We start from the raw sequence: 23,022 nt of genomic DNA on the forward strand, positions 1-23,022 counted from the left end.
ACATTTATTTATATTGATATTTTGCACTAACCTTTAAATTTGATACTTAATATTTAGCATAGTTCACTAACATTTTTAGAATTATATTTAATATTTGAAATTTGAAAATGTTTTGATTCATGCATATTTTTGATTTATTGATTTAATATTTTGTGTATTTGAAATTTTGAAATTACGATTTTGTAATTAATACATTATTTGAAATTGAGATATTGATGAACTCTTGAAAGAGTTCATGGTGGGGAGTGTGTGGAAAATTATTTGATTTGGAATGGCAACGGCCATTCAACGCTTCCTAGCATGAACTCGAATCAAGAGTTCAGTCGCCACTGAATCACCTTTCGATGAATGTTGAAATTCGATGCTTTTGATGTGACGAAAGTCACCCCTTTTGATGGGACTTATGTTCCCAATTTTCGATATAAATTATGTGCACTGTATATACGTTTCAACTAACAGTTCTTAATTAAAATGTTTTTTCTAACCTTCAATTCGTTTGTCGATTTTTGAATTTGATGTGGCAAGTGTTTTACCCACTGAATCATTTTACGATACAGTGAAAGTCTGATCATCTGGTAATGTTGCCATTAACCGGTAAATATCAAAATTCACACACCAAATACACAGGTGTAGAATCGAATATTTCTAGTGACTCATAAGTGAACGTTGACATTCTCCAACTTCAGTCTTTCACGGTAACACATACACAAACAAACAAAATTCCCATACATGATCGATAGGGTTGTTCGAAAAAAATCAAATTTTCTTTTACTTCGGAATCGCGTTACCTCTCAAAAATTGTAGTTTGATATCCTCAAAGGGGGGGGGGGGGATCTGAGTTGACATCTTCAGTTTGCGCAGCTTTCAGTTTGAAAAAAAAATGTTAATAATTGAATTTTTCAAAAATTAAAAAAATATTTTTTTAATTTTTATAGTGCAACAACCATAAATTATCAGTATATTACGTAGTTTGAACTTGTAAAAAAAGTTTTATAGCTTTTACATAAGATCTTTAGTTCGCGCATATGCCTTCAATTGGGTAAAATCGCGTAAAATTTAAAATTTACGTTATGCGCAACTAAAGAACGCATGTAAAAGCTAAAAATATTTTTTTAAGGATCAAACTACGTTATATACTGATAATTTATGGTTGTTGCACTATAAAAACTAGAAAGAAAAATTAAAAACTTAATTTTTAAAAAATTCCATTTTTAACATATTTTTTCAAATTTTCAGTCTTATGCGCAAACTGAAGATGTTAACTGTGATTTTTTTTTTTTTTTTTTTGTATTTTCCTCAATTGAGGATATCAAACTACAATTTTCAAGATGTAACGCGATTCCGAAATTTAAAAAAAAAAATCGATTGTTTCGAACTACCCTAATGTCCAACTGCCAACTCTCAACAGTCCGAAAGTAAATGAATAAATGTACATGCATGTATGTACAGAGTTTCTAAGAAGTTTGAAACTATGAATAATTTTGCTCTTCCACGGAACAAATTAACAGACGAGTGAATTTTGTAATGTAAATCGAGTTCGGCAATATAGACAAGAGAAAAGTAAACGGGTTAATGTCTTAGTTATTCCATCGAACAGAGAGAATAATATGAGTTTACAAATCAGGGCTTTGAAAGGAAACGAGCTGATGTGTTCATCACATGACTTCCTTTTACGCCAATTTAATGTCATTTTCTCATTATTGGCAGTTTTAATATGATTCAATAGTTTACTCTCTAAATAGCAACAACAATGGCCAAATTGAAACCAGATTTTTAAAAAAAAATTTTAAAAATCGCCAAATTTCTCGCCAAGTTGGCAACAAAACTTGGCGACCAAAAGACTGGCGATATATCGCCAAGTATCCGCCAAATTATAACACCACTTGAGTTTACATCGAAATTAACAATGATTCCCCCCCCCCCCAAATTGGCAAAAGACCCCTTTAGAAACACCCGAATGCAACCAAAAGGGGAGGTGCACATCTAGACCCACTAGGAGTCTACGTACCAAATTTCAACTTTCTAGGACTTGCCGTTCTTGAGTTATGCCACATACATACGCACATATATACACACGTACATACAGACGTCATGAGAAAATTCGTTGTAATTAACTCGGGAATCGTCATTATGGATATTTCGCATATCTATACGTTCTTGGGCACTTATCCACGTGTGATCGAGTGAGGAAAAAAAACTCAATATTCATTCGGGGTGAGTAAAATGGAAATTAAGGGCGATTTTTGAGTGAAAATTTTTTCGCGAATACAAACTTTTTTGTAAAAGGAAGTAAAAATGTTCTCTAATTCAATTATTGCCTTGTAAATCTCTTTAAAGAGATCAATTTTTCCAAAAAAAAAATATGTCTGCACCAAGAAATAAAAGTCGGACAAGAAACATTCTTCTGAATGTTTACCATCCCGCGTTTATGTGCTTTGCAAGTCGTTGTCCTCGAAAGCCACGTATTTGATCCCAACTGAATCGAGAACCGGCTGCATGAAGAGAAATAAAAAAAAAGAGCAGCAGAAACCTCGGCAATCTACAGGCTGGAAAACCTCCCTTCCATAAAGGGAAGCAGCCAGGAACAGGGGAAGCAATGTTTGGTCAAACAACAGTGCTTGACCGCTGTCCCCGGGGCCCATACTAGAGAGGTGCTGGAACCCCGGTAGTAAACAGCTTAATACCTACTCTTGGAGATTACTACCGGAATAGCAAAAGAAGGCGACTGGAGTAAATACAGGGAGCTATAAAAGAGGGAGGGCGCGAGATGAACTTTCATTTAAAGGAAAGAGAAGGCCTATTTAAAGGCCATATCTTCTTGCTTCGCTAAATGATGCTTTTGTGATGCCTATTAGGGCTCGCGTTACTCGAATGCTTACTTCTGGAGCATTGTCTTTAGACCGGTCTTGTTGTTACTACGAAACGGCACTTCTTTTTCGTTTTCAAAAATTTCGTTTCTGCTTTAACATTTATTTTAAATCTTGAACTTGGTGTTACTTTTTGTAAAAGAAATAAAAAATCTGATCACGAAAAACAGTGTCTAATGTTTATTTTTATTCTGGAATTGTGAAGCGTCTGAATACACTGTTATAACCAGAGGTTCCAGACGAGTGAATATATTCCCCCTAAGGTGAAAGCATGGTGACCAAGGGTGCCATACTGGCCAGGAAGTAAAGCAGAGGTGCGAAAGTAGCAGACAGTCGTAGGCAGGGGTGCCAAAACAGCAAGCAATCGCTAAATGACTTGCTGGCGCATGCTCTTCCGGCATACATTCACCATTCAACCACTTCAATATGGCGGACGAATGATAGATTGCACAACGCGTGGCTTCTACGTCTTTCACATTGAATGAAGTACACTATTGGATTAAATCTCAACTTTTGTAGGAAAATTCTTTAAAATAACAAGTAAGTACAGCTTTTGATCACTTTGTAGCTTTTAGGGCTTTCAAACATAGTTAAAAGTACGTTTAATGCTTTTCAGTTACCGTTAGTCCGTTACGATACCGTAGTACCGTTAGTTGTTTATTTTCAGGTTACCGTTACTGTCGTGAAAATTCCATCATTCACACAAAACGCTACTAATTGTATCTATCATTATTTTCTTGAGTATTCGATAAGCAACATTTAATCATCGAAATAGTAACCGCAATGATATTTTCAATAATCAACAAGTGAGAACCTAAATAAAAATGATTCTTGTACTTCGTGTAGCGAACGCAAAAAATAAAAAAGAAATCTCTCTCCGTCTATCTTTTTCTTTTGCTTTTTCGTTCAAGTGTTCGAATCATTTCCTGTTAGCAGTTATTCGATAGGGTTAGGAATTTCTTTAAATTTTTAACTGTCGAAAAATTTTATGCGCATTTTATTTTATTGTTATTATGATTGAAATTTTGAACGTTTGAGAAACGATTTTGTTTTTCCGTAACTTTAATATCCCAGAATATTTTTGGCTGTTCATGTAAATAATTCATAAGTACATCCACACTTTACTTTCGGTGCGGTAATTTCTCACAAATGATCATTAACTTAACTATGATTATTCAAATAATTACTCGTCTTTAACTTTAAATATATTTGTGACAACTCTTTGATACCAAATAAAGTCTGTAGATATTTATTGTTTTATTCATTTTTAATATTACTTTGTAAAAAAAAAAAAAAAACTTATCAGTACGCAGAATTTTTTCACAAGTTTTTTACCGCCCCGAGAGTTATTATAATTATTATTATTTATTTTATTTACTTTTAAGAAAAGGATAAAAATTTCACAGGTCCGCAATGTTTTTCATTTGTTTTTACCGACCCGTGGGTCAAAAGAGGTTGAGAAACACTGATGTAGAGAACGATCAGATGAATTAAAGCAACGAGCACTTCTTAACTATGTTGAAAACTCTGAAATATGGTCAAATGCTGTAATTACAAGTTTTAATCATTTCCAGTACTGAATTCATGCAATGTGAAAAGTGTGCAAAACGTAGACTATCATGAATCAAAACAAAACTATTAAAAAAAGAAAAATACACAACTGTATTCAAAAACACACACAATACGGGGGAGGGGGGGAGGATCTACAGTAAGGGTGCCATTTCTCTCTCCGAAGGTTCATTCCTTTCACCCCGGCTGCCTATTTTTTAAAAGGTGCCTGTTTTTCACCCTAGTTAGAGGTACAATTTCGGCTTCGTATTAGGTGCCGCTGGTGAACAAGCGTTTCACCCCTGAAAGGTGCCGAATGCAACCTGTAGTTTTAACAGTGTAGGGCAATCGTTTCCCAGCTAAACGCAGTTAAAAATTTCTTCCAAGTTAAAGAAATTGAAGTGTTGAAAAGCATAGTGTAGTTTTCGCATGAAAACTAATTTGATTAGCTAATACTTTTACGTGCTTAAAGACACACAAATGTGCCCTTATAATGTACAAGGAAGGAATGAGAGATTTAGCTACAATGACCAAATTCAGGTTCAACGCGATCCATCCATCCATCTACCATTTATATTGACCAAATGTAGGTTCAACGCGCTCCATCCATCTACATTGACCAAATACAGGTTCAACGCGATCCATCCATCTACATTGACCAAATGCAGGTTCAACGCGATCCATCCATCCAATCTATCTAGATTGCCTCTATAGATTTGCAGTTTACCTTCATAAACATAACTACTGAAGAGAGAGCGGTAGTGCAAATTGCATTCAGAGTGACTTTACTCATAAATATGATATTCTACTACATAGTATGATTTATATTTTCCAACATTCCCGTTTGTAACATTAAAATCAAGCTTTCTTGCGTCAGTCGTATTCGATCGGGCAAAAATTAGTTTGCATTCCCCAACTTCTTTGCCAGATATGGCTACTCTGGTTTGGTTTCTAAGGGATAGAATAATTCCTATTTGTTAGAAGCTCATAACTTTTCTATGGTGAAACATTAAAACTTTTTTTAAACAAATTTACTGAATATAATGCCATTTCATCTTAGTTGTTGTTATGTCATAGCAAAAGACTATGAACGTACGGGGTGCCATTGCCTCTAGAGGTTGGACTTAGTAGCATTTTTTTCCCTCTCACACTGTTTTTTTTTTCTAGTGTCATTTATTTAAAAATCGGCCAATTTAAACCAGGGGTATGATAAAAATAAGAAAACAGAGCATAGAAAGTTTTGTCTTTTAATGCTGAACAACTTAATTTAGTCTTTAAATGGAAAACAAAATCTTGTTTTGTCCCATAAAGAAGATGTCATATTTGTTTTTAACTGATTAGAATAAGAAAAAATCAGACTTTTTGAATTTACGTCAGTTTCTTAAAACACTTCACGATTTTATTATGACTCCCAAAAACTCCTGTGAAAAATTAAAGCAAAAAATTTAATGAAGAATATTTAACAGCTTTTTATTGAAATTGCATTTTGTACATAGCTTATCGGCAATTTTTCTGAAATAACAAACATTAGCAATAAAAATCAAACTCTATCAGTCACTTCTCTACGCGACTAAGTTGTTAACAACAAAGCTGAAAATTGAAACTAAGAAAAGGAAAGGAAATGAAACTTCAAACTCATTTCAGAGAAATTAATAACGTGCTTTGAATGAGAGCTAAAGAGAGACAAATACGAAATTACGTGCACCGTGTGTACAAGTTTACTGATAGTGAAAAGGTTATTTAAAAATGGCCACACCCTAATCCGAAAACACCGCATCGAGGCTCAAAAACAATGCTCGATATAACGAACTGGATTTCTCATCCATATAGGACAAATATTTTTTTATTTATGATGACAGCATTGGACGGGACGAATTTACTGCCACAGTATTCACTTATCTGTCCAACCGTTCCTTCCTTACACACAAGGATGGACGCCAAATTTATTGCCATATTCATGCTGTAGGGGGACAAAACGGGTGACTCTTTGGCGACCGACCGTTCCCTAGACTCGTAAATTTCAATTCTTTCTTATTATTACTATTATTGTGTTTTATTTTAATAAAAAAAATGAGAGACAAACTTAGCGAGGGATTGCGGCGTGAGGGTTTGCGTGTTGGTTCATTTTTGTCGTCTGGTGTGGCGTGCCTAAGTATGGGTATTCGTGACTCGGATGCATAACGCGGGAAGGAGGTTTCGATTAAACATGTGCAGAAATAGCAGACGATATTTCGAAGAACAGTGGAGGAACTGTTTGGAAGTGAGTTCAAGTGAAATTATTGAGAATAATTGTTCGAAGCAAGAAAAATCGAGAATTAATAAGCATTTTCAAAATTCAAAATATTGTGTGTATTTATTTATTGCAATAGTAATATTTTTTTTATTATCATTTTCTACTAAGCAGACAAACTCTGACAGAAAGAATACCACTTTATTGCTAAAAACATTACGAAAAGTAGATCTATGTGGAAAAAGTGTCAACAATAATAATCGATTTCTGTATTGAATCTAAAACAATGTTGCAATAAATCAGAGTTTTTACTTTCGATGAATTTGAATCCCAATCAAAAATTGAATTCAAAAAAAAAAAAAAAAAAATGTGCGTCACGGGACGCTCGGCAGAAGTGATAACTTTCATACGATTAAAATATTATCATTATTAAATCCTATGAAAGTAACAATTGGCTTATGGTAGCTATAATAAACGACGAAATTTTTGCATTTGTATGTTATCTAAAAATCTCGCAAAGACTGCATCAAGTACAGTTCCGTGACTTGTAGTGGCTTCTTCTGGCTTATTAATCATTTGTAATTGTAATTTGGATTGTAGAAACGATACTAAATTTTTATCTCAATCAGAAGCCAAACTAACATTAAAATCTCCGGTTAATTTTATTCTTTGATCACCGTTCAGACTACTTTTAAACATGTTTTGATGACGACGCAAAAACAATAGATTAAATGACGCGTCGTTTCTAAATATTTCGTTTATCAGAAAAAACACTCAATAAATAAAAAATAGTTAAAAATTCTGACTGCTGGTTGATTCGGCGATCATTCTCACCTGAGCAGCATTCCAGGAAAGTTGACAATTTTTGTGGACTCCTAGTGCTGCCAGTATTTTGTTTTGCAATGGAAACATGTACTAAAGGAGGTTAAGAAAAACCCAAAGCTACGAGTATATTTAACTCAAATTGTGAAATTTTTGCCGTACACCTCTATTATTCTAACTATCTAACTCAGTGGCACTTGCTACCCTTCAGAATCCTAAGCGAATCACATACGCTAGAAATAATATTTTCACAACAATTGAATTAGATAAAATGAGATGAATCCGAAAGTTTCCTTAATAAATTTTTTTTCAACAAATAAATTTATAAAGTTTTTTTTTTCACTAACTGTTCGCGAACTACATGCAAATTGTTCGCGGATCACTAGTTGTCAGGGGCGGATCCAGAAAGTTTTGTAAGGGAGGTCACGTTTTAATGGTCAGCGTTACATTTCCTACAAAAAATAGTAACAGTTAAGCAGGGGTGCCTCCCAAGCAACCCCCCCCCCCTCCAAATGAGATCGAAACCAAGTCAATCCTTTCCCCCTAAATTTTTCAATGCCGCAGCCTGCGTCATAGACTATATTTACCTCAAATTTTTATCAAACTCATATTTCTTTAGGTAGACAAGCCAGTCACCTTACCCTAAGCTCTGAATACATGAGAATACAGCAATTAAACAGTTGAAAAAAAGCTCAGACAACGCACACACGACATGTGGCTTAAGTTGAAGAGTGCTCTGAAAAAACTTTAAGCTCATTAGAAATTATTATTCTTTTGAAAATTAGCAAAAAATTAAAAATTGCAATGGCCCAGTAAACGAACCCAGTCAATCCTTCGAATTATGACGCGCTGAGAAGAAATACCGAACAGAACCAAGCAAAAAAAAAAGTTTACATTGATTCCAGGTACTGTTTTTTCGGATCTAAAAATTTAAAGTTTAATAATAATCATAATATAAATCTTGTCACAGGGGGTCAGCTGACCCTTTGACCCTCCCCTAAATCCGCCCTTGCTAGTGGTCCGAGGAAGGACCACAGGTTAAAAATCACTGATCCAACCCATCCATATGCATTTACATTCAAATTACGTGTAAACTGTCAATGGCACAATATTTGAAGGAATGCGATCGCTTTACGCGTTGAGTTGTTCTTACTGACGGTTAAAGAGCGTTTTTTTTCCCCCCAAAAATTTATCCAACAGATGTGTGAGATGTGATGCAGTAATAAGCTATTTCCCTATGCAATTAAGATAATAAGGAATAACAGCGGGTGTTGTAATAGACTGTACTTTGTTTATTCTGCATAACTATCATTGCTATCTTCATTGTATGAATAAATTCTGTATCTCTCTATATGTTTCTGTAATACATAAAACGAGTGTTTTCGTGCGTGTGCATGTGCTTAGCGGCATTGATTGTCCTGCAATTTATCACTCCCTCTTTTATCGGATCCCTTCACCTCAGGGACTGGCAAACACCTCGGTTAATTGATTTTGAGAAAATGAATGCTTTTTGAAACACAAAATCTCATTATATACCTCTGCAGTTAATGTGCCCTTTCCTTCATAAAAGACATCAGTGACACCTGTTCAGTCAAAAAACGAGCAATAACTGGCATGGATGGATATTACGAACGCTCATTAATTATTATACTCCCCTTTTCAACGCGTGATAACTGCTTCTTGAATCAATTTTATGTAGTTAGATAAAACACAGGGAAACAGTTCGATACTAGCTTCCTACGACTAGCTTCCTACGACTGACGTTTTTATCTTGCCTTTGGTGCAAAATAATGCTTCCTGCGAATATTAATGAATGTTTCATGGAAAAGAGCCACCTCACGCGACACGTTCGTTCTAATGATTCGAACAATCCGTTTTAGAACGCCCAGTAGCAATTCTATGGTTGAGATTTATGTAGATGAGTGAGATTAGGTAGCGCGATAACGTTGTCCTTTTTCATGCGAATGACGCATAATGGATATTATAACCTTAACACAGAACTCTATTAATAGATGTGACTGCTTAATTTTCGCGTATTTTCTCACTTTGAATGACCAGTTGATAGTGCGGTAATGATGTGGTGCAGAAAACAACGCTGGGAAATTAGAGCTTACTTAAACAAGCTTATTAAAAGTAATTCGAGCATTATACACTTAGGTCTTACTCCTAGGGTTTTTGTTAATGTTTGAGTTCATAATTGTAGTCGTGATACATTCAAAGTCTTTAACATAGCTCTAAATAATGCATATGCAGTCAGTTTTGTAGTCGCAGTTTTGAACTATTATTATCGAAACCATTAAGTTATCAATCAAGGTCTGGAAAGACATTGGTTTTATAAACAGTCAGTCATTCAGCAGGTATTTGCTTATTCGCTTTTTGATGTGCGTAAAAGAATCCTTCAAAAGTAATTTGCTTTTGCTGTAGTTTTGTGCTTCAATTTTTTGGTATTTCTGCGTTTCAATCAGAAGTAATTTGCTTTTGCTATAGTTTTTTGGTTCAATTTTTTTGGTATTTCTGCGTCCCAATTAAAAGTAATTTGCTTCTGCTGTAGTTTTTTTGGTTTGATTTTCTGGTAATTCAGCGTCCCAGTCGGCATGTGTCTTTGATTGATGAGGGTGGTCTACCATTATTAAATTGATCTGAATTTGAACAAACCACTAGTGACAAACCTATTCATAGAAACCATTTATCTGTTATATCAGTTGATTTAGTAATCTATTAACTTGGCTTTGTTTCAAGGCATTGGCAAAATCGGTTTCTTAGTCCCAATAACCGATACCACATATAGCTTGACCACGAAAAGAAAACGGAGGACGTTGAAGCAAAAGCATCATTTGTAATAAGTTGTTTGTTATTGTTTTGGATTATATAGGATTAGCGAGACCATGCCACTTACTAGTCGGTGATTTCTGGCAGATTCTACCTATTACAAATGATACAAATATTTCGCTTCAAGGTCATCCGCTTTCTTTTCGTGGTCAAGCTATACCATAAATTTAGTGCTTGTTGCTTTTTCTTTGGACAAACACGGCGAAGGAAATGAGAACCTTTTTCTTTGGCATCAATCTTTTTGAAGGTTTTGACGATTAAAAAAAAAAAAAAGAAAGAAAGAAAATGAAAAGAAAAAAAAATGCATATTTTCTCAGTAATAGAAATTTTTCCGAATATAGGTGTGGTGTTATTATTGAGATGTAATTTTTTTCCCTCACATTATATTGAGGAAAAAAAAACAAGTGAAAAATTTATAAAATAACGTTATGATAGTTAAGTTCGTTATATAACTTTGGAAAACTTCTCACATCGTGTAAATGTTGTATATATTGTCTTGATCTTACGAAAAGAAAACACCAGAGCGCAAATGCCACTGGTATAAAAGTTATACTTCATTACATTTGAACGAAACAGAACTGGCAATGGAACAACACAATTATCTCTCTGTTTTGTCAGTTTGAGGGTTTTGTCATGAATATTAGGAACTTTTGTCTAATAAGTCTCCGAAATTGACAGTTGTAAATTATTAGCAATAGGAATTCCAAGTGTTTCTTCTTCTTTTAAATAAATTGCCCCTAAAAAAGAAGCCCGCAAAACTTTGCATTTTCACCAAAGAAAAATATTAGTCTAAGCTCACTTCTTTAAATATTTGCTGCCACGGCGCATGTTAACAGCCGTTTTTGACACAACTTTCAGCTACTTGCCCTTCTACACGACTTCCATGAATAAGTACGACCTGATTTTCTTGCTGGAACCCCAGGACGTCTTAAATCCTGTTCTCTTGAATCTCATACATCATATGCGATTGAGATTCTTGTTTAAGCTCATCACGTTCCAGTCTTTTCTTTTTCAAACATGTCCGTTGCCGAAGCAAGACTTTCCATCTGAGAACGGCCGCGAGTTTTATCCGAAGAGATCAATGATGAGATTGACCTTCCCTTAATTAGTTTAGATGACAAAACTGCTGTATCTCATTTGTTTATCTTTTTACAAGCTTAGACAGTAGATAAAGATACTTTTAAGTAAGATATGGGATAGCAAATCTCGAGTTATTTTATAAATTAATATTTTTTTTAAATAAACCGTATTATGGATGATGCAATAAAAACATGCTTATAAATGAGGATAGTTTACGTTTGTACTGTTTTAAAGCTGTTTTATTTGTGATGAGGTTGAAAGCCGATACGGAAGAATGATGTCAAAAAAAGTTTAAAAATTGTACCTCTTGCTTTTGTAATCTTGCTTGAATCTGACACGAACTACAAGAAAATCGTTAAAAAGTGAGATAGTGTTTGAGTTTTGTGTTAACAGTTGATTAATTTTGGTAACTTATTTTTCTCATAGTTGGAAATAAAAAAATTTCACTTGTGTTTTACAGTCAACATCCGTTCTACGCTTAAGTTTATCATGCGTTTCTTTATTTATTATTATTTTAATTATTATCGTCTGCTTCATATTTCTCAGAAGGTCCTTGCAATTTGCAACTCCAGAGCTCGAATACGAAACCTTGCGGTGATTAACAATACTAAAGGAAAAGGTAAAACATTCCATTCCACGTGTTTTCTTTGAGGTAAATTACAGGCTTCAGACAGTATGTGGTGTAATGTAATTTCAGAAGAATAGAAAAGAAAGCTTCCCACAAACACGATGAAAAATTACTGTCATTCAATAAGCGTCAAAGCAAGTTATAAGTTACGGCATTTGTTTGTTTTACCTTTTTCATCCGCCATTAGACAGTGGTTGGAGCGCCCCCTGTAGTTTATTGGAGTTGCGAATATTTTTTGCATTCTTATGTTTTCAGTTTCGAAACATCGTAAGAACGTATTTTTTCTCTTGAATTACGTACATTTGAACAAATTTAGTTACGGATGATGCAATAAAAACATGCAAAACCGATTTCAAAACAAACATGACAAAAACAGTTTAAAAAATTACACCACTTGTTATAGTAATCTTGCATCAAACTGACATGAACTACAAGAAAATCGTTAAAATGTGAGATCTGTTTGAGTTTTGTGATAACAGTTGATTCATTTTGGTAATTTATTTTTCTTATAGTAGGAAATTAAAACTACTTACTTGTATTCAGTAAATTACCGCCCATTAACCAGGGCTAACGCAGAAATACAGCTGGCGGTGTATTTCACGTACTCACTTGTGTTTTACAGTCAACATGTAATTTTTGTGCATAGTTAACTGCCCGTTTTAGGCTTAAATTTATCATGGACTTTTTTATTTATTATTATTTTTATTTTTTATCATCTGCTTCATATTTCACTGACGATTCTTATAATATTTTTGGATATTTGTTTTTAGTTTCTAAACATATAAGAATATATTTTTTCTTAAATTACGTACTTTTGAACTAATTTATTTTTTTACTTTTCAAGTAAGCAATACTTATTATTAGTAAAACAAAGTTTTGGTGACAAACAATCTAGTAAAGTATAAATAAACTTAAACATTGTGCCCAAATCAAGAGTCGTATGAAACAAATATTTTGATATAAAATTCGGTGCTTTATCTTTCGGATAAATGTGCATCAGTTTGTGGTGATTGTTAGAAGATAGAAAATGAATAAATAGTGTGGCAGTGACTTTTTTAAAGGAATTCGGAACATAAAACTTTAAGAATACAAGAATTAATAACAAAGAAAGAAAAAAACTGCAAATTTTAGGTTCGAATTTTCTATGGTTTCATATTTGAGAGTAGTGACATTAACCAAAATAGTTATCGATGAAGCTCGATATTTGAAAATTATCGAAAAATGAATATGCCATTGAAAGTTTAATACCATTACTTTTGAACACTTTCATAGCATCACGTATCTAAAATAAAAGACAGAGATTTAAACAGTCTGCATTGAAAAAAGAAATAGAAAAAATAATTGTTGGTGAGTTTTTAATAATTCATTGTATGCTTCCTAATGAAAAATCTTTTATTTATGTATTTGAGCCAAAGTGATCATTCTAAAGGTGTATTGTATTTTAATGTTTGATGTTTTTTCCTTGTTGTGCTTAAAATGCTACTGTGTTTTTCTACTTTTAAAATGCATAAAGATTTATTGTAGCAGGTTAAAAACACGTTGAAATGTAATAATTTGCATTGGTCTAATGATAACTAATTATGCATTCCTGACAGAGTGCCCTTGTTATTAAGAAGGTTTCACGCAATAATACATAATGTGCTTGCTGTGTTTAACGTAAATGTTATAAGATTGAATTTGGTATAAATTTCATTATTTGACAGCATGAATAATAATTTTGTAAAAGAAGTTAAAATATTTATAGTTTGATTTCTGAATAATTCAAGATCTCTAAAAATAAGGATGTTAAGTATCAATGCTCAAGAACCTGCTAGTTACTGGGGCACAGCATTAGTATCAATATAATTTTACATTTTATATCTATTTAAAGTATTAAAATTAACTGTACTCAATGGAACTGCTTGCAGAAAGGCTTAATCAATGCATCTGCGAGTGTAAAAACTAATGTCTACGAATGTAAAAACTAAGAAAATGTTCTTTAGAGTACTAATGATATTTGAAATTTTTGCCAAGTGAGATTGTTATTTTTATCTATCTAATGAGTATTTTGGGAAAATATTTAAAGCCATAAAAATTATCTGACTCTTTCTTTTCACTTTTTCTTTGGTCTGAAGCATTTCATTGGTAATTTAAACAATACTTCTCATTTTTTTCTTTTTTGTGTCAGAAAATGAATATTACGGTTGCAAAATTAAGCTTAAAAACATGAAATGAATAAATTACTTAATAAGGAGAAAACCTACTGTGTAAAAATAAATAAAATTAATTTTATATTTTCTAACTTCTTTCCCTAAGTTATAAATGATATTTTAACTTTTTATTTATTATTTTTTTATTTTTCAATATTCCTTCAGAATGTGCATTAGTTATCTTTTATTTACTGTAAATAATCTAAGAAGCATTTTATACAATGCGCTTCAAGTGATAGCAAAAGTTATATATAAACAATGCACCCATAAGTATTTAGAACTGTATTGAAAAGATGATCTGTTTAAACCCTTTATAAATTCAATAAGATTGTATTGTCTAGCATTATTGTATGATCAGTGAAATGCTTTCAGAAAAATCTCTCGATTCGATTTCTTCGAGTTAACGTTTTCTTCTTTATTCTTCTCTGACGTGGTTCCCAAAGAATGTACAATTTCAGTTTGGTGTGACTTTTCTTAGCTGTGATCAAAAGGGATGAAAAAAAGTATTTACACTTTTTGTTTTCAACTGTTCAAAAGAAACTTCATGTTATGTATTTAAATTAACTGTGTGTGTTATTAGACGAATGACCAATTGCAAGTTTTTTTGCCACGCGATTACTCTATTACCATCAGCAATTCCATAATTTAATTTATCCCCTTACTTTATATTTTAAATTTTATTTCTCATTTAGTATCAATAATAATTCGATTAAAATACTGACTAGAATAATTCCAACTAGGGCCTTAAATTTTAGTAAACTCCCCCCCCCCCCCCCCCCCCCCCCCCCCCCTAGTTTTTCATCTAAAATTGTTTTTAAACATTGAATTGTTTCTCCTGTAGTTTATGAATTTAAAAAAAAAAAAAAACGAGATCCGCAAAATGTTATTTGAATTTGAGTCATATTAATCAAGAGATTAATCGGATATTAAGATATACCACGGAACGTTTTCACAGATTCATATCTAAAGAAAGCATTTATAAGTATCTTGCGTGATTTAAATGTATATATTTATTTATATTACTTTCAAACATTTTAATTACATACAAGAATAAACTGCTCCTTAGTGTCACTATTTACATGTATAATTCATTTGATAGTTGAAAATCAATTTTTTCTCCCGTTCTAATTAACATAGGAACTTTGAACAAATTTCATCGAATACAGAAAGAATCAGGGTTTTAAAATGGAATAAAAATGTCTAACACAAATGTGTGTTCTTGTACGGAAAATATACAAGAATTTTTCCAAAGTAGCGAATTTGTGGGGAAATTTAGCAAAGGTTAAAGATTAATTTAATTACTAATAGTTAATTAATCATTATGAAAAATCAATATTAAAACATGAATTTGGCATATCGAATTTCAAATGAATTTGAGTACAAGAAGTGGGTTAAATATTTATTACAAAATTTGCAACAAGCTTAACAGACGCGTAGAATGCGTTAATACTAGGCGGGACGAAAATATTTGTAAAATTAATAGTATTTCAAAATTAATAAATTAATTTAAAGCAAAAGCTTTTTGTAACACCAAATTAATAATCAATTATGTTACGGAGACAATAAAATTTATTTACCCTTCAGTGCGGCAATTATGTATTCTGGTAAATTTTACTTTATTTTACTTTCGGGCAAAAATTTTTATAGTTATGAGCCAGTGTGTACCTGAAAATCTTTTTAGATTCAGGACTCTATTCATCGTCAATCGAACTCAACTAATACTAAAATTTAGGTACTAACTGCAGCAAAGAAAAAAGTCACCCTGTCAGAAGAGGGCCCAAATTAATATACTTTTTAAATAGTTTTGCATCCTTGATTAGTGGTAAAAAATTAAGAAAAGTTAAAAATATTTTGATACGTTTATTACTGCAAGATTACTTTTCTTAATTGCTTGACTTAAAAAAGGGGAAAATTTGTTAGTCGTTATATAAAGGCTGTGTTGTTTTACTACTTTATAAGTACATTACCATAGATCTGCCCAGATATTTGCGTAACATTTTCATAATTTTAATTTTGTGGTTTTTCTTGATTGTCAAAATAATGTATGTGGTAGTAAAATTTCTGTCACGGGCATCAATACGTCCAAATCGAGCGCTACTAAATTCTATAAATACAAAAGTTTTCGCAAAAACAGCCCTTAAAACTCAGTCTGAAATGTTTTCTCACAGGAAAAAGTATATAGTAGGGCGCCGCTTAAATGTGATCACTTTGGGACAAATACAATTTGATAACAATAACCAACTGATACCAATCAAAGACTCAACTGAACGCAGTTTCAAATTATAAATTATTAAATTAACAGAATGGAAATATCTGAATTATAAAAAGTTGAAGCTAAATTATGCAATTTTTAATCACATAGTAATAGGTGAAGTAAAATATGACCGTTTTCCCCGACATTCGTAAACCAGTTTCAAAGCACATTCAGCTTTTCTATCTTTTCCAGCATGGTTTTGCTTGTTGTTTAAATTTTAATTTAACTTCGCTTTGTTTTCCATCTTGACACAATTCTTTAATAGTTTAAAAAGTAATGGCAACAATGGAGGTCCAACATCAATGCCATGTCCAGCGACTGAATTTTTTTAGGTGCAAAAGAAAGTTTTCTTAGGGGGAGTCTGTGGTTACTGGGGGGAGGGGGGCGAACTTTCTGTAGCTTCATTCCTAGAAAAATTTTGAACTGCTATTGAAAACCACAAAATGCTACACAGAATTGTTCTCGTCAGGGTTTGCCTATGTATTTCTGTTAATTGAGGAACAAAAATGGGGAAAAAATTGAAAGTTTATGAAAAAGTGATAACAATAAACGAAGACGCTGATTACAATATCCGACTTTTTTAACGTGTGTTAACATACCAGTGTTCCTGGACTTCGTGATTCTGATAACATTAAGCGAATGATAACATTAACCGTGATCACATTAAGCGGCGCCTACTGTAGAAAATATTATTCCCTAAAACTATTATTTCATGATATGAGTAATACGTTCGCAACTTCATTGTATGGCGCTGCACGCTTTTTAGCTAATTTTTCCGTGAATTCGCTACTATGGAAAATGTCTTGTGAATTATAAATTTTTATACTATTGGAAAGCCATAATTCTTTCTGTATGTTTCCACCCTTGCATGCATTAAATTTTCCCCATATAACCGGGAATCAGCAGGAGTAAACATTCGAAGTATGTTGGTGAATGTAAGTAATTGGGAACCACAATAAAATTTCTTCTGTCGCGAGTATTTTACTCTCTCTCCTCCCCTTTCAGATAATGGCTGAAAACCCTCAGTACTCATCAGACGACGAGTTAGATACTCTTGTAAGTATTCAACATCAAGTCTTGATCTTTTTCTCTGTGTTTCTTATGTCCGTTTTTTGTGTTGCTTTACAGATTAGGCAAGAAAAACCATATTACTCTCCCAACCCTGAATTAGACAGTCTTGTAAGTATGAATTTGTTTTGTGTTGTGGTTGTGGATGTGCAAGCCACTGTCTTTCCAGAAGTACAAATAAATATAACCTTTCTCTGACAGTTTAACTTCATTTTGTACAGCACGCTGTGACTGTGAAAATATTTGATATAAACACTTAGTGAGCTAGGATAGCAATTCAAAAGCTTTAACATTTTTCTCCTAAAATCATACTAATATTATCTCCCCCCCCCCCTTCACGTGTTCCCCCTAGAAACACTGTGCAAGCTTCATCATTACAGTAGAGAACTCTTAATTTTCCGAACTTCAACTATCCGAGTTGCTGGTTATCCGAATTGCTTTTAGAATTTCAGGGGGAAAATTCAAGACAGATTTTTGAAAAGATTTCTCTGCGAAGCTAATGTAGGGAACATTATTGGGATGGTGAGTCACCGCCTCATAGTGCAGTTATATCAGCATCCTTGTAAGAACGCTTAACATGTATAAGTGTTGAATTTTCATTTAATTAAGTAAAAGCAATTTTTCTTTTAAGCAGTGTTTTACGCTACTGTGGGTACAGTGATTAACTGAAAAAAAACTGCAGAATTTAAATCCGACTATCCGAATGGAGTTCGGTCCCAATTGACTCTGAAAGTTGAAGTTCCACTTTATTTAAAACTAATTCCAAAATTTAAAACTTCGCTTGGCAAAGGATATATTTTAAAATGCATTTTGGCAATCTGAAAATTGATGAAGGTGTTTTCACTTTTATATTATACATTCATTTTCTTTTCTTAATTTAGGTACTAGGTGTTTTTTCACAATAACGGAGCTTATTAATTTATTCAAAGATTTATAAAGACTGAACTTTTGATTTTCGAGTACCGATTAAATAATAAACGAAGGTGAACATTTTTCAAATATACAGATGGCATTTGTGTATTATGTCATATGTATGATAGTATGCATTTGACTATAATCAGTTTTTTTACTACTCATTTTTTGCATATTTTGTTTATAAGTTGGAGCAGAACAGGTCATATCAAATTTCATATGGAGAATATCACGCAGCTAATTTCAAATATTGGTTCGAAAATTGAAATAAAATGCAAATGTACCCCCAAAAATTAGAATAAATATTTTTTTAATACTAAAGCAGAGAGGAAAACTTTTTGGAGATAAATTTGTCTGAAAAAAGTAATGTGAAAGGGGAAAAAATAATTGGTCAAATTGTCACATTCTCATTGCGAAAAAATCATACTTAAATTGCTGCATGAAACAGCAGTGATGAAATTTGACATACTGAAATCTTGATTGATAAAATATTTTCAAAATTTCCTGAGAATTACGCTATTACATCAAAAGTTGGGCTAAAGACTGTTTCCTGTATTTTCCATTTTGCACGATGTTGAAACGGTCAAAACCTCTTAAACGTCTTTTAAATATTTCTGTACCACTCTGTTAAATTTTTCTACTTTTGTTTGCGCAAAAGGAAAGGGGGAAAAAACCATCAAGTTTCAACATGGACACTTAAAAATGTATGTACATATTTTTCTTTTTATTTTTTTTAATTTTAACTTGCTGTTCTGAATTGAATATGGCAACATATTGTAATCAGTTGCTGTACAATACATAATCTGCCACTCTCTTCTGTACGTCATTTTATGATGCAATACTTGATGCAACTTTCCAATTTTTCTCTAGTATTAGTACTGATGCAATGATGTTTGTTCACCAAATATAGTTGAAGCTGCAAAATGAAGTTAAGTTGCCCCTACCTATAGTTATGCAATTTCTAATGTTTTTCGCAAAATACATTTTTTTTTTTGCTTCCTATTCACTTCTTTTTCTTTGTCTGTAATTTACTGAAATGTTGTATGAATACAGGAGGACTATATATTTTCAATTAACACTGTAAAATATGTTATTCCTGTAAACTGACCTTGAAAAGATTGACTGCTATAAAACATTAAAAAGTTGTTTTATTGTATTTCAAAATGCAATGAATGAAATGATTACAAAAATCTTAGAGTGTCTGGGAATAATTTTTAGTAACTCTAAATTAACCCAAAAATAGTAGTTAAAACAGTTTTTTACGAAGCTTTACGAAACAAAATGAGCAAAAGTATGCAAAGCACACAATCAACTTATTTATAAATTTAGTCCTTCTATGATAAAATACAGGTTGGCTCAAAAAGAATGGCACAGTTTTTATTAGAGGACGTCGTTATTTCGTTTCCTTGAAAAAAAAAATTATTGACAGGGTTTTCCTCTGTATCCTTCACATTTACGTTACGTATTACACGATTCTAGAGTGAGTGTATTGTAATTTAGTAAGAGAAAATTCCATGTCGATTAATATAAAAAAATAATCGGTGGTCAAAGTGACGCTTAAAAATGCTGTATACAATGTACTTTTGAAAGAAAAATATAAAGGTTTAAAGTCTTCATGCAATAATGAAAATTCTTTTTTCATGAGGCTCTTTTAAAATAAATTAAAAGCAATTACAGATTAAAAGAGCTGAATTGCGCGGTTATATCAAACCTAAACCGTTAAGGAAAGAAATTCCTTTTTACTGCAAACTAAAGTATGAAAGTGGAAGGAAATTGCTTCAAATAAATAAATAGAAACGAGTGTGGATTCAAAGAAACTTTTTAAGAAGAAAGCAATAGTAGTGGTGAATCTCTAAGAATACAGGAAAAAACGTTCTAGGAGTAATTAAGTGCCAAGCCCAAAATTAATAAAACAACAATACTAAAAAAAGGTTAATAGGGCCTTGTAACATACCACATGTTTCGTTTGTGGAACTTGTGCGTAATGTTTCGTGTGGGTACAAGTCCCGCCTTTCCTTTTAATTATCCAATTCCCTGAGCAGTTTTCCCGCGCCAAACATTAAGAATAAAGAAATATTCGAAACCGAGGAGCGGCTAACGAAATGTGCCGTAAAACGATGGGTATAGGCTTCTATTTGTTAATTAAACAAGCCCTCTGGGTTCTCGCGAGAAGTAAAAATAGATAATTGAAAGTATAATTTGCGCTTTCTGATGAGTTTTCATTTCCGAGGATATTGCTTTTAAGCATCACGGAAAGAGAAAGCAAGGAAACCGCTCAACTCTTCTCGATTCTCATGGCGGCGGCCTGCTCTTTTTTTTTTTAGAGGAAAAGTGCGATTATGGCCGGATAATGAGTGTGTGCAGTTGTAGTATATCTCAAGATCATTTACGAGGTGCTTATTATTTAAACTGCTTGTAATTCTGCATTCGTGCACCCAATGAGACGAGTTTGTTTTCAAGCTGGGCTGCTTGAAAAGTGTAATTACAAAACAAGCGTAAGTGGCATTCGGTTACAGGAATGGAAATTATATCACTTTATTCGACACAAATTACTGGCATTATTGCTTTATTCATATTTGCTTGGAACATTTCTGAATTTAATAGTTCTTTTTCGAAAGTATTTCCTTTGATTTACTAGATTACCTGTTCAAAAAAGTGACATGAATCAATCATGTAAAAAAAGGAGACTACTTTAACATTAAAATACTAATCACATTTTTAAAGAATCTAATGTGAATACTTTCATTACTTCCTGTAACGCATGTTAAATTGTGGATTTTTTTTTTTTTTTTTTAAACCTCTGATTTTTGCGAAACTCAAATCTATTGCTGTTGCAAAACTTCTTTAGCTGTGTACAATAAAGTTATAAAGAAAGTATGTATTGTTAGCTCTGCGTCACCAACACTCGCCAAGTGGCACGAGATATTTTATTTACGTGACTTTGTACTTTACAGTTGACTCCTACTTTTGAGAGAAAGGAAAAGCATCTTGATTCTTAAATTCAACTTGATACAAAAAAAGAAAAAAATTAAAAAGAAAGTAAATAAAACAAGAAAGGAATGAAGTAATAGCACCCTTTCATAGCCTATAAAAAATAATCAAAGTTGATTTAAGAGGCTGAGAAATTTACTCCTCAAATATGAGAGCGAATACAATAATTTTACTTCGTACGAGGAAATAATAAATCAATTTAAATTTCACTTCGTATTATGTATTTAAAACTAATAAAATATTAATGGTTAAATATATTCTAGTTTTAATTTAGAGTTTATGAATCCCATTTGTACACATTGAAAGAAATTACGAAGTTTTTAGTTATTAGCCAGTTTAGAAATTGTCACAGACAGTTTTCTTTTAATCTTTATCGCTAATCTAGTCACATGTTAAAAAGCTAGCAAAATGAAGTTTCTTTCTTGCGTTTGTTTTGATTTTCTTCACAGTAGCATTTCCTGCGCTTTATGCACACAAAATTACGATATTTATTTCTTTTTTTTAAATATTCTGGCTTTGTCATTCAATCAATTGCAAATCTTTGGAGTAGTTTGCGGCCTTGTTTTATTTTTCTGGATACTGTTTCGAGGTGTAGATTTTTCACTATGTGTTACCTGTCTTTAAAAATGATTTTAATGATACACAAATAAGAAGAATTTTGCTTTTCATTTCAGATGGTTCAAGCAATTCAAGTGTTAAGGTTTCATTTACTAGAACTAGAAAAGGTAAGGAACTTTTCTTCTTTTTCAAAAAAATATTTGGCTAACACTTTGAAAGCATGAATGCAGAAAATGAAACGCTTGAGCTTACACGGAAGCTTTGTTTTACTTTTTTTTTTTTTTTTTTTTGGTCAAGTCATTTTTTTTTAGTTTTTTTATTTTGTTATTTTATTATTACTTTTTAAATTTATTTATTTGTTTTCATTAATATTTTTTAAACCGTTAGTCTGACCTTTCCTTCACTGACATTCATAACTTGTTTCTATACTTATTTCTTGTTAAGACTTTTAAGTAATTGAATATTTTCTGCGATGGATACTGTTACTTTTTCAATCTCTTAATTTACTACTAAGAATGGATGTACTGAAGAAATATGGGCATACTTGAAATATTACAATACAACCTCTCAATAAGGGACGCTAAGGGGAGTGGACATTTTGTCCCTTAAATAGAAATATCCCTTCTTCGGAGGTACATGAAAATATGTATGTAGTTAATTTCATAATAAACGGAAGGTACTAAAGTTTAAATATTGAATATCTTTTGTATTTTTAATGAAAAATTAAAATTAATTAAAAAAAAAGTTTGATACTTTTACGTTACACTCTCATTATTCTGTGTGTGTGTTGGGGGGGGGGGCAGAAAATGTTCACCCCGTGCCACCATCTCTTACAATGGCCCTTCATATCGGGAGTGTTTTCACCAGCTAACCCCAACCACCAGAAAATCCTGGTTAATTGAGGCCAAACAGATGAACATTCTGACTTGGGAAAACTGACCCCCAACCCCTTATTCCAGGAGATAGTTATTGCTACTTTTCAAGGTAAATTATCAATTCTTGAAACAACAATCAATGCTTGTCAGAATAAAATGATCACATTTACG

The 23,022-nt window shown here is 32.4% G+C and overlaps 1 protein-coding gene across 4 annotated transcripts in view; it reads left to right on the forward strand.

Moving 5' to 3' along the window:
- LOC129221944 (homeobox protein Meis2-like) overlaps positions 1-23,022 on the forward strand; it is a 413,908-nt gene that overhangs the window by 39,742 nt on the left and 351,144 nt on the right. For 2 of the 4 annotated variants that reach the window (XM_054856332.1, XM_054856334.1), the window contains exons 3-4: positions 17,453-17,503; positions 22,093-22,143. In XM_054856332.1, coding sequence (XP_054712307.1) covers positions 17,453-17,503; positions 22,093-22,143 — 102 coding nt within the window. Of the gene's footprint in view, positions 1-17,452; positions 17,504-17,575; positions 17,627-22,092; positions 22,144-23,022 lie in introns of all 4 variants that reach the window. The other 2 variants (XM_054856331.1, XM_054856333.1) reach the window with 1 other exon arrangement.

Source organism: Uloborus diversus, chromosome 5, assembly GCF_026930045.1.
Source record: "Uloborus diversus isolate 005 chromosome 5, Udiv.v.3.1, whole genome shotgun sequence".
NCBI lineage: Eukaryota > Metazoa > Arthropoda > Arachnida > Araneae > Uloboridae > Uloborus > Uloborus diversus.